The sequence below is a fragment of the Tinamus guttatus genome, unplaced genomic scaffold (genome assembly GCF_059628265.1).
Source record: "Tinamus guttatus ecotype Peru unplaced genomic scaffold, ASM5962826v1 Tinamus_guttatus_pri_ptg000451l, whole genome shotgun sequence".
Taxonomy (NCBI): Eukaryota; Metazoa; Chordata; class Aves; order Tinamiformes; family Tinamidae; genus Tinamus; species Tinamus guttatus.
Genome location: NW_028288985.1, coordinates 2393470 through 2406646, shown reverse-complemented (window position 1 = coordinate 2406646; position 13177 = coordinate 2393470). Strand labels below are relative to the sequence as shown.

The 13177-nt window shown below is 42.4% G+C and overlaps 1 protein-coding gene across 2 annotated transcripts in view; it reads right to left on the bottom strand.

Annotated features, from left to right (window-relative positions):
• Window positions 1-13177, bottom strand: part of GRM7 (glutamate metabotropic receptor 7) — a 283339-nt gene that overhangs the window by 17047 nt on the left and 253115 nt on the right. Inside the window, exon 10 of one of the 2 annotated variants that reach the window (XM_088532059.1) lies at window positions 8219-8311. The exons of the other annotated variant lie outside the window; for it this stretch is intronic. Coding sequence (XP_088388185.1) covers window positions 8241-8311 — 71 coding nt within the window. The 3' untranslated portion in view covers window positions 8219-8240. The remainder of the gene's footprint in view (window positions 1-8218; window positions 8312-13177) is intronic. 2 annotated transcript variants of the gene reach the window in all.

Here is a 13177-nt window from a genome sequence, read left to right as displayed (position 1 = left end):
ACAAAACTTCCCTACTAATTTTTCAGCTGGTTTGTGAGCAAGCGGTTTCTTCCAACCTACCCAATGCAACTTCTTTTCCCAAATGTGGAAACATCCCCATATACAACCTTGCTTTTAAGCATGAGATGTTCCACAACAGAGAGGATTGTAACCATTTTTAAATGGTATCATTAATCTAAGGGGGAGACACAAAAGACGCTGCGTGGGCTAGCTGGAACCTTGCCCTGAGCCGTTATGGCTTTTGCAGCTATTCGTGTCACACTGTTAGGAGTTCACCAAGGTTGCAGCAGTTGATAGAGGTCATCAGAGCTGGGTGAGAATTCTTCAGCTTCTGAAATGTCTCGGAAGCTGCAGCAGGAGCTGCCTGGGAGCTGCCATGCTCCCAAGTTCCTTCTTTCCTTCGTGCCCAGATACTGAGCCTGTCATAGATCGACAGGATGCACAAGAGTTAATGTGAAATTAGTTTCATTCCCACAATCTATTTCTTACTGTTCCCTACTCAAGCAAGTCAAAGCGACTATCTGAGGCGGCTCTTCAGACCATCTTTCAGCTCATGTGGCAAGCTCTGGGTCGACCCTGTGTTCACATTTTTTTTATGTACAACAAGCGGGGGCATCACTGACCAATTCAGCGAGGCCCAGCCTGGCCATGACACCGTTTCTCCCATTGCAGGCACTTGCCAGCAGCGGCAGGCAGAGCTCTCTGTCCTCAGGCGGGCTTGATGAGGGACGAGCCCTTCCCAAAGCTCAGTTCTATCCAGGGCTGGGACCATTACATTGACTAATAAATTCAATTAACCAAAGACAAACTAAAATGGCTGAAAAATAAAGCGTCCAGCACTCTAAATCACAAACTGTGAACAAAACAAGAAAATCTACGAAGACTCAGAATTGTCAAATCTCACATTGAGCTCTCTGCCCAGCTCAGAAGCCAAAACACTGCACGTTTCCTTCAGTCGCTGACCTGAATGCCATTAGCTCTTCTCTCTTAAAATCTCTTTTCTGGCTACTTCAAACGCTTCTGACTTTCACCTTCTGCATCAAGGCAGCACCATGCATCTGAGTTCATAAATCTTTACCAGACTTGGAAGCCTCTTTTTTTTTGTATCTAGTCAGCTTTTGCATCTGACTTTAGAAAATACGGCTATGTGTGGAAAAACTGTTATTGCAAGTATAGTAGCAATAACAACTAAAAGAGCCCACGCGCAAAATATAAATTATAATACCTCTTATTGCAAGTGTAGAAGATAAAAAAAAATAATGTCTTCAGCTATTCCAGCACGCTACTCTGGGGCTACTCCAGTGACTCAGTGAAACTGAAAAGAGAATGTCAAGCCTTATTTTATAATCCCACAACATGGGATGAGTCATCTCATTAACATCTACGAGGATGAGAGTGCATCTACACGAAGCTACCACGTGAGAACAGTATAAAGTTAGTCCTGTCAAGGTGACATTAACTCTGCTCAGGAGAAAAAGATTAAATATAAATATATGGAAGACAAGAGAGCCAAAAGTCTTTGTCTTTTTACTGATACTAAAATTTATGAATTTGGCAAATTCTCCCACAGAGGATGTAAGGACTGATAAATTAGTTGAATGGATAACTCAGCACTACTAAGAGTTTATTAGGCAAAGAAGCAAGAGTAGATCAAGTCCATGAGGTACCCTGTGCTTGCAAGATTTACAGTTCACTCTTCCTCCAAATTTCCTAAGAGTTCAAAATAAATCCTGCCCCAAAAACCAGAAAATACAGAGAACAACAGTACAAAAAAGTAATACTAAAATTATTTCTGTCTCAAAGACATATATTAAACTAGCTAGATTTTTATATTATATTTTATATAATAGTGTATTTTAACTAGGACTGCTCAAATCACACAGTATTAGGTCATCATTTAAATGCATAAAGAATTTCAGGTTTGTACAAAAGAAAAAAACTGCCCTTTTTCTGCATATTTACAGTCTTGAAGCATATAAATTATGAAAGATGCGAGACAGTCTGTGAAAATAATTGGGAGCTTGCAATTATGCAAATGCATTAAAGTGCACCATCAATATTAGTTATTTTGAAATATAAAAAGTAAGAAACCCAATCCCAAAACATTTAAGTAACAGGGAATCTACCCAACATTGCACAAGAACTACATCATGTCTCGAGGCTGTCACTTATGGTATTAATTACTGGCTGATTATTGTTATTATTATTAATTACTGACTGGTTATTGGCACGCACTGAACTTTTCCAACAAAACTTCTCTGTACTATAATAATGTTAATGGTAAAAATGAATGAATAAATAAGCTCATTAAGCAGCCAGAGTCTAGCTCTTCTTAACAGATCCACAAAGTCAGACTTTGTTCCAACTGACCTCACTTTAGGCCTCATTTAAGCAATATTTGCAACTGACTTATTTATGAGAGGTTTTAAATTAAAGCTTTAAACAACACGTACTGCTGTCAGCCACGCAGTATTCTGTGATGTCTCAAAAAGCATATATCCATGGTGATGGAAATTCTGCAAAGCTTGAAATACCATAAGAGAAATCTAACCTTGCATTAGCTAGGAGAATAATTGCAAAACCACTTGTTTCACTCTTAAGATGGTTGGAGAAAGATAATTTCTGGCACTTGCTTGGCTGCTGGGAAATAGGATGATGGCATGGATAAAAAGAACCTGAAAGAAAATACTGTTTCAATCAGTATTGAGACCTTGAGAAACTGATGGAAATTAAAATGTAACTGAATGTGCAAATGTGAATCAGAAGGTAAAATGGAACCACATTCTGAGAACAGAAGTCCCTCATTTAACTTTCCCTCAACACTCTTCAGAGCACATGAAATGTTATTTTCTTTCCACAATACTGAGCTAGAGGCTTCTGAGCTGTGTCCAGCACCCTTCCTTCTATGTCTGCCTACACACTAAGAAACAACCAACCAGCCAACCAACTCCACCTAGATCCCTACACTGGGGCATCCATCCCAAGGCTCATTTAATGTCTGGGGAGAGCAACTAATGTATTTACACTTCTGTTTAAATTGAACACATCCTGTAGGCCTTTATCACCTAAAAAAAAGAGGATTAAGGTAGTAAATCAGAACAGTGTCTATCTTCTACTTTGGAAGTTGGATTTGTACAATACTTAAATAAAAAACAAGCCAATACCAACCAGCAAATTTATCCCAGCGCAAAATTTATGGAAAATAGTCTCACTAGGGATATAGCATGTACTATATTAAACACTGTCCAGTCTCATCAAATGCTGCTGGATTGTTGCTTCCAAAATATGTCCTACTTCATGAGTGATTTCTGGAATAAATACAGGTTCCAGATGAAATGTGCAGAAGTACTGGAGTGCAAGGCACTGCAAATCTCTTAATCCTGAACAGAAGAGACCTGTTCACATCTCTTGATCAATATATGCACATCAGAGCATTTGAAGCAGGTCAAAATTATGAAAAGAACTTGAGATTGATTGGTGGGCACTTGAGAGCAAGTTCAGGAAAAACGGACATAGGAATTAAAACAAGTGGGAGAGAAATCAACTTTGAACTGCAGAAAATGGAAAAAAAAAGGCAACTATGATTTCTAGTACAGCATAAGGGCTGCAAATCTGTTCTATTAAAGTATGTTATCCAAGAATAAGATTAGCATTCAGGGGTGGGAATCAATAATAGGAGAAAGATTTTAAAACTTACTAATAGAAATGACAACAGTTCTTTGCAAACACATTTCTGCTCAGATTTTAACCGCTGCCCAACGAATGTCAGCAGTATTTCTCTAGCCCTCCTAAAGGGAATCAAGCAAGTCTTCCAGTATTTCTCTCTTTTAAGAGAGAGCTTAACTGGCCTTACAAACTGTGTCATTTAAGCCTGTGCAATAGTCAGGTGGCAGGAGAAAACATATGAGGCAAGAGAAGGCTGACGCTTCCTCTCCACCCCTTCAGCGTGTGGAGCTGGGGGTTCTGCTGGGGGTTCTGCTGGAGCTGAGCACGGTGTGTGTCCATCTTCGCCACAGCAACCGCAGCACCCTCAAATCCTGCTTTATTTCCTCCAAGACAACCAGTTAGTAACTTGCTTGGTGTGTGAAAGGAGAACCAGTGGAAAGGGCTGCCCCTGGGTACCGCTTAGTCCTTCTCACAGCGTGCAAACAGCATGTGAAGCATCGGTTGAGAACCATAGGAAAAACGCCGAGGTTTTGCAGTAAACAGTAGCCAAAACCAAAATGTAAATCCAATCTACTGTACAGGAATGTCCTTAGCCAACTCCAACCCTGAGACCATGTTACAGGCAGCTCCAAGCACTTCCCTGCCCTGAGGGAACGGGGATATCCTGCTTGCCAGGAGTCCAGCGTCTAAGGCGGAAGGAAGGATGGAGAACACACAGGGCAGAGAGTGACTGCAGAACTCCTCCAGCCCCGAGCTGAGCCGACACGGAGCTAAGCGCATCTTGGGAAACCAGGAAATAAATATTAGGGACTAACTTAGGATATTGCTGGCATTTGGATGTATGTGTGTATAATACTTTTAAAACAAGCCCATCATTGTTGGAAGACATTTATGAAAAATGCTTAGTTTTTCAGCAAGCCATTCTAGAATAAAAATAGAGGCAGTGAAGGCCTGTCAAAGTTTTCACTTATCAAATTTGACTGCATATTCTCATTTCTTAGCAGTCTCCACTGAATAGAAAATCCTTCAAGTGAGGTTAAACACAGAGCACTATTTCTCAGGATGAAACTAGCCAGATTTAAAAGGAAAATGAGGCTTCAATCCAGAAAATAATTATTCTATCCCACATGCTCTAAGGCATGACGAGCTATAGAACATCACACAATTTGGACCTAATCCTTCAAAGAGCTGTCAAGTCCCCAGCGAGGATTTGGTGGATACAGCAGGGGGGACGTGGGGCTGCCAGGGCTGTGCTCCAAAGGGAGAGAAGCCTGGAAAAGCCTTGGTACAACTACCGACAGGTAACTCAAACTATCCGCCTCCCTCTGCACACCGCAGATTGCTTCGATACCATTGCAAATCACATCACAATGTCTTCATTAGAGCATAATCTAAATAACTGCATAAATGTTTTCTGGAAACGATATGCCACTGAAATGTAATGACTTCAAGCAACATGCTGCTGCACGTACCTTTCAAATGATCTAAATACTCTGCAATCACCATAGAAATGCTTCTGTAGCAGACTTAGCTAAAAATCACTTGTAAAACAACTGTGAATCTCTTGAAAGCAGCACCGTGTGCCCAAGCCTTGGGAACCAGAGACCCTGCCTGGGATTAGGGTGAGCCCCTGTCCCCGCCGGCCGGGCCGGGCTGTTTCAGAGCCTCCTCGCTGGCTCAGCCCTGCTCTGCATTAAAGCCAGCCCTCGAGAACTTCCAAGCCCTGTAGAAACCCAGCTGCCCCTGCAGAGGCAGGGACCGCACTGCCCAAATAACTCTGATAGTCCCAACACCTCCAGGATACATCTCTGCATTGCCGAGAGCAGCTCTCCTTTGTGCCCAGTCGGGCCCTGCGGCGCGCAGCCACAGGGACAGGACCAGAACTTGGAAAACCAGAGGCCAGAACTTCAGTTCGTATCAGTCGCCTCTGTCTGCCCGCAAGCAAGGGGCATTTGTGGGGCCACGTGCGGAGCACAGGCCCAAGGCAGGCGGCGGGACGGCGGGCACCCCGCAACAGCCCTCGAGGGGTTTGGCACCCGTCCTGCCAAGCACTCTCTGACAGAAGCTGAACAACTCCACGTACAATCATGCTGCAAAATGCAGCCAAACAATAATAAAAATTGCCCAGCAACAACCAGCTAGCCAAGAACTCAGTGGGTACTGTTCCTCCTGTGTGACTTTTATAAACTTAATGATGGACTTCAGAGCCCAGCCGGCTCATGGGATCCACTCAGGCCCCTTCCCAAGCAAGCAAATAACCAAGTCACCAGTTTCTTTTTCCCTCTTACACTAAAGCAAACCCCTTTTATACAGTTTATTACATACATGTACAGCAAAACGCCCAGTAGCTGGAGGATGGTGAACACACAGGGCAGAGAGCAGGACGAGCTGTGCCCGGCTCTGCGAGGGGCTGCCCGCGGCCTCCCGCACTGCAGGGCCACGAGCGCCGCGGCCTGGGCAGCCCCGGGGCTGGGCCCAGCTCCTTCAAACATCCACAGCGCTCCAGTCCCGGAGCACGTTTCCCCTGACCTGTAAGTGCGTTGCTTGGAGATGGATCGGGGAAAAGAGCAGCTGCTAAGATGCTTCTGCAGGGCAGGATCTTGGCAGAAATATTTGCTATCTCCTCCCCTTATTCAGATTACGGACAATTTTCTTCCCTGACCCAGATACCACACAGAGGTCTCAGGCACTGCATTTTGATCAGTCATTGCATTTTCATCAGTAAAGACATCCTATTTGTCACTCTCAGGAAACTATTTAAAAGCATTATAAACGCATCTTTCCAAGCCTCACATAGCAGATATTGATAAAATTGATATTGATATTGACTTTTTAGAAAAACTTTTAATTCCTGAAAGAACAAATCAAATTGCAGCCACCACAGCTCCAGCAATCAGCCCAGCTGGAAAAGTAACACCGATGTGCAAGAAATGGAAAAGATTGCCTGAGAGTAACAGCAACTCTGGAGTGGGCAAAACCATCACAGGCCCAAATTATGCTCGTCCACAGCAGTTTCCTTTGCTTTGTGTGATCTGACTAAAGCATTTTGAATTGCCAATACAATTTGTAGGACTTGAATCACAAAATATATGTGTGTCTTTGCGGTTATCGATTCCTTACATTATACAAGAATGCTACACAGAAAAACATGCTTTTAGCAATCTGTGTGATTTTCTAATACTTTTTAAATTAAAACTTTTTTTAAAGTGACTTCTCCTGAGATTTACAGTTTCTTCAATTTTATGTCTTCTTGTTCTTCTGACATCTTTTCTTCAGCAATTTGCACCTTCACAGTGGCCCTTTACTCTTTCCAATTTGATCTGCAATAATACTTTGAGTGGCCCCTTCTCCTCTCCAACCACTTTGTGTTGTTCCCTTTGGCATGAGCCACTGTTCAGTCTACTGACTCCAGCCCTTGGGTGAGCAGGGCCATTTGGATGTTCATATAGAGCTCCATACCTTAAATAAGGCTTTCTGTGCGAGTTTAATAATGGGAGGGATTCAAATACAATAAGAAGCAATTTGACCACTTCACAGGAAGTCAAGCTGAATTGAAACTGCAGCTGGGGCAATTCACACCAGCTAAGGATACTCATATATTTTACTTTGGACTCCAGGACTCAGTTCAAGCAACATTCCTACCTCTGCTGATATAATTTCTCACCTATTAGGGAGCAGATACACAATGTTTTTGAAGCATGTCTACCACAGTCACTTCTAGCAGCAATTACGCAGTTCCATAGTAACAAGGACAGCATCTTTCATACATGGGCAAAATCTCAAACAGTCAAAGCAGTATGAGGACAGACGAGACACACACAGAACTGCACATATGACAAATACTTATTAATGGCTGTTAGCTTTTTGCCTCCGATATCAAATGCTTTCTCATTCCCCTAAAATTACACCAATTGCTGGCTGATGAAGTCACAAGGATGAAAACCACTCACAAAATCACCACGTAGGCAGCAATGGCACTTAGGAAAAACCAACCCTCAAAAATTGTTCACTTGTGATTATTCAGAAATGGTCACTGTGATCACCTACAGTGAAAAACGTAATTTGCAAATTATTTTTTTTCAGCACTTTATAATTTTAGAGTGAAGCAGATTGCTCACATGTTAGCACTGCATTATTTTTATGCTGCCAGGCAACCTGGCAGTACTGCTGCTAGAAATGACTCAGAAAGCATTCTGTTAGTTGTTGGATCGATTGCCATAATTAACTTCTGATGATTTGTTTGCTCCTTTTTAAACTGTTATCAGATATCTACATCTTCAAAGGTTTATCCTGACCCAGCTCCACGGGCAGACCTGGAGGATAACCAGTGGCCTGTGCCGCAGTGGCAGAGCCGTGTCCTGGATTTTCCCATTCCAAAGCAGGTCCTTCACATGTAAACTGCAGGAAATGGATGTGTGAACAATTTTTAGGTTAGATCTTTCTTTTAACATACGTGAATTAATGTACATTCCCCATTTATTTATATACAGCGATACAGAATCTTTATTATTTTTTAAGTATAAAGTAATAAAAAGTCAGATTTTTTGCTTACCTTTTTGGAAAGCAGGCAAAAGCTATACTGTAGGTGGAATAGTGTACCAAGTAACAGATTTTTGAACACTCTTTCTTACTGGTGGTATGCAGTCTACAGGAAAAGTAAATACATTGGCATGTATAATATGTCTGTTCACAATAAACTCTTCAAGCTTTGTGCTGTCATTGAGGCCATGACATTAATTCAATTGAAGAGCTCAGATTAAAAGCGTGATAGTGGAAAGCTTAGAGCATGGCAATATGTGAAATTAATTCTGGGCTAGAAATAAATGAACCAGTTCACAGAAGTTCAGGTACCTCTGAACATAGGAGCAGCGGCTCAGAAATAAGAGGGTGGCTCTGATTGAATTCCTTTAGCCTCCCCTGACCAAGCTGCGGAACATTTTGGCTTTAATTCAAGATTCCCAGCCCCTTCCTCATCCAGGCAGTCACTCTCAGCTTCCTCGGCATCATCAGCAGCTGTTTTCATTTTTCCTCGGGAGGATGAAATACGCAATGTCATGTCCACGGTGTTGAGACTCAACATGAATGAACAGACAAAAGCAACGCAGCAAGGCACAGAGCATTTGCATAGATTTGCATAGCAGTGTGTGCAAGTCTCGCTGCAATGTGCAATGTTTTCATTTCATACACACTATTCGCAGCTTATGGATGGGAATCCACAAAGTCAACGTATATTCACAACACACAGAGGAAAATGAGGACTGACACTCTGCTCTGATTCTCTTGCTGTTCTGACAGACAAGCCACGGACGGCAGCTTTCATTTTGGATCCTAACCGTTCATGCTAACAGTACTTCAGGACACTGGAAGCACCATTTTCAAATGGGAAAATGCAAAAGTTTCATATTGGGGGAGGGCCACGGCAAGTGATTACACTTTACTACTGACCTTCGAAACAACTGCCAAGTAATTTCTACTTAATGCTATGTAAAAAAGAAAGAAAAAATCATCTGGAATGTGCCTACGCAGATACGGGCAGCCTTCTAAGTCTGCAGACTTGTAACTTACATATTAACTTATTTTTTTAACACAAAATCAGTCTGGGTTAGATTTCTGGCTCTGTATGGTGACACTCTTCTTTTGTCCCTTCTCAACAAATGAGAATATCCCAGCTAGCCTCATGGGGAAACCAGTCCCCTTTCGAGTGCCACATTGCTTAATGGACATCATGGTCTCGGTCGTAGAGACGCTCACAGCGCCTACTCAGTATTACATAGTGATGGGCTACTGCACAGATCTCTTCTTCATCTCAGACTTTTCTCTCACAACAGAGAAAAACAAGAAAACATGAGCAAACCTGACTACAGCCATCTCACAAACTGTGAGACTTTTCCCAGGGTCTGATAACAGGCACACTGGAAGATGAACACTGCCCATGCTGCTGAGGCCCAACAGCCCCAGGCCTCTTCAAGTGCTGGAAGCCTCTTTCCAGACGAGCAGCTCCCGAGCCCCAGGTCTCTGCACGCCACGTGCCTGACGTTCGCGCTTTTGGGAGCAACGTATGGGCTGGCAACGCAGGGTAACAAAGTCAGCGGGTGGCCACGTTTCGTGCGGTGGGAACCCGGCTGTCAGCCAAGGTCTCATCCCGCCGAACCACTGCCCGGCCCCGCGCAGCCCCGCAGGCCGTGCTCAGGCACCTAGCGTGGCAGAGCACCTTCTCCCCATGGAAACTGCTACGTGGAGCAGACACTGAAAAACATTAAGAAAGGAGCTGGTGCTTGTGTCCCTGTGAGGCAGGAGAGGCCGGGATGCCCTGCTCCTCCAGGGCTCTGTAGGAGTGAAGGGTCTGAAAAGCAAGTGCCCTCCCAGCAAGGGCTGCTAAGCCCAGCACGCGACGAGTGCTACTTCCTCCTTATGAAACAACTGACATGTTGATTTGCTGTTGCTGTGTTTGGTAAAGACACAAATTACAGCAAGTTGCAAAGGAAAATGAGTAATTACATGTAAATCTTCAATGTAAGTTAAGTATGGGTTGGAGGTTCAAATGTCTGACACTCTGCTCTTGCAGCAGAAACAAACACTGCTGAGCAGGAGAGGCTCTCGCTATCAGTTCAGCTTGAGACTTGATGAGAAGTATCTTTTCAAATAGTGTGAAATTCAACCCAAGACACATGAGAGAAGAATGAACTTGTTACAAGGAAGTAAGCTGCTGTGCACCAAAATCTGCTCATCTTAATCTGCTGCAAAACACTTTAGATACAAACATGTATTAGCAGAAAAAAGCTGTTGAATGAGTAAAAGCATGCACATACCAGATGGCAAACTGGAATGATTAACGGAATTGACAGAAGTAGAATAGCTTGAGGTAGAAAAGTTTGGCCTTAATATATCCCATTCAGCATGAAACCTCTCTCAGGTCATGGCAGGGGAGCTCAACCTGTGAAATTTCTCACTTTAAATATATCCTAAATCAAAATCGGTAGCACAGCAACCGCCTGTTCCTCCTGGTGGGCAGACTGCAAGGTGACTGCATTTCAAATGGTTTTCCTCCCACATTAGGGCAGTTTCACCACTTACATTCCCTTTCAGAGCTCAGCACCTGAGCCCAGCTCTCCCCAGTTCTCAGTATCTTTCTACTGAGCTGCAAATTCCTGCAAATCCTAAGGGATTTGTGGGAGCAAAGTGTGAGACATGCTCAGCTCCATGACCCAGGAACATGTTCTCTTAGGAGACCACTGAGGCCTTCTCTTCATAGGGAAATCTTCAGTTCACCAGGCATTCTTTTCAAGTTAATACTAAAACATGGAGGTTTTGTTCAGGCTTTTTTTTTTCTGTAAAACCATTCACAATTTGCTTTTGATCCTGCACATGGAACATATGCAGGACCCTACGATGGACCATAAATTTAGACTTAGACACAAGATTCTCCAATGTTTGGAGGTACATGAATCCCATGTTGGTAGCTCAGTATAAAACTGAAGATATGAAACAGGATAGGTATAAATTGGAGAGATGAAACAGTTGTATGTTTGCAATAGGAATGGCAACTTCAATCTTCAGTACCCGGACAACACATTAACAGAAGCATCACCGGGAAATACAATAGAAAATCAAACTGGCAAACTCAACTGTACTTCCACACTTAAAACACTGAAAGCTAAGCTGGGTCTGCCCCTCTTTAGCTGTATGTCCCTCTGATGAGTCCAGCCTCATCCTTTGGCCAGTTTGCTTTCAGCCTGGCATGCGCAGACCCGGAGGAGACCGACACGGAAGCAGCAGGGAGCGCGTCCCGGCCCCCTCCAAGCAGCAGCTCAGAGCTAAAGGGGCAGCCCTGCACTTGGTTCAGATCTGCATCTCCTCTTCTCTTCTTCTGTATATAATTATCAGCTACGTTTAATGGATCTAATATATAAGGCATTTTTAAAGAGGAAGATACTAAAAAAACCCACTGTTTTCTTTTGAAATAAAATAAAAAATATTCCTAGAAATGACTTAAAAGTCTAGGGAAATTTCTTTTCATAGATCCTGTTTCCCAATTGGAAAAATTTCCCCATCTGAGGCATGAAATACTTTTTGAAATTAAACTGATGGGAAGAATTCAAATCTTATTTATTTACGAAGTTCTTTTTCAAAATTTCACTGGAATTGTAAGAGTTTTCTTTCTATGACACTGCTTTTTTGAGCTCTATGTACTAATATTGTTTGAAATGTTTCCATCAAAAGGGTAACTGGAAGCATTTTTTTTACTAGAAATACTAGAATTCCAAAAAAAATATGAGCTGTATCAGCTACTGCAATAAATGACTTGCACAGACACTCATGCAGAATGTTGCCTGATTAGGGGGATTTGACTGAGAGGCTCCTGAACACAACAGCAAAGCTCCCACTAACTAAAGGAGTAGCCTATGCTGGGACTAATTGTACACGAGTACAGAAGTAGTTCAGTTCATTTGATTTTCTAGTAGATTTATTAATGGACAAGTTCAGGAAATGAAGTAATTAGAGTAGATGCATAGCACTGCATATGCAGTGATATATGAACACATGGTGTGATGTATATAAATAATTAAAGGATTTGAAATAAAATGCATACTGCAAACTATGAAACTTTTTTTTTTTTTTAAACTGTCTTGGGGAAAAGACACATATGTTCATACTATTGCCCATTTCCTGGCTGGTTACATTTAACAAACATATTTACATGCTGTAGAAGCTGACACATAAGCAAAAGCACATTAATTGCAAATTTTGGGGGGTTTCACTATCAGTACTGCACTACCAGTGCAGCTTACTCTAGGTTTAAATCAGTGTTAAACAAAGGAGCAGAGCATATGGCAGAAACCCACACATCACAGCAACCAGGGGGGATTTTGTCTCTTACTTCTCTTACTGGCTCTGAAAAGTACATTTTAGCATAAAGTCCTGGACAAACAAACAAAAAGTGCTTTGTAGGAAATTTGGTTCTGACTTGCTTTTTTAATGAAAGTCTCTCCTCTTCAAGGAAAAATATAACAGTTCTTTAGCTCTTCAGAAGTCTGAGAGCATCACTAAAATGCGGCACAGGGGAATGAGAGCATAAAGGCAAACTAAGATTATGAAGCCTCCAACTAATCCCCACAGGGCAGCACATGTATTTTCACATTAAGCACTTCAGCATCAAAACTTCTATGATGTTCTCACTATTCATAACTTTGAGTGGAAATTTTTAGATTTCTTTTCTTCTTTTGGAGGAGAAACTAAATCCAATCCTTTATGACTAGAACAGGAATGAGTAAAATGCAGTCCAGCTGTATCTATACTCACATTTCCCTTCATTTTGATTGCCTTTCAAAACCCCATTCCCTTCTCCTCTACATTTGTTCCTCCTTCTTTCTCTCCCTCCATCCTCAAAGGCCTTTTCAGACTTGGTCATATGAGGAACAATCCTCCCTGGACACCTCTAGGAGTTGTAGTAGCTCCTACACTGCAGGATTAGATCTCAGCAACAAACGCAGCAAGGAGCAGATTTAAAGAC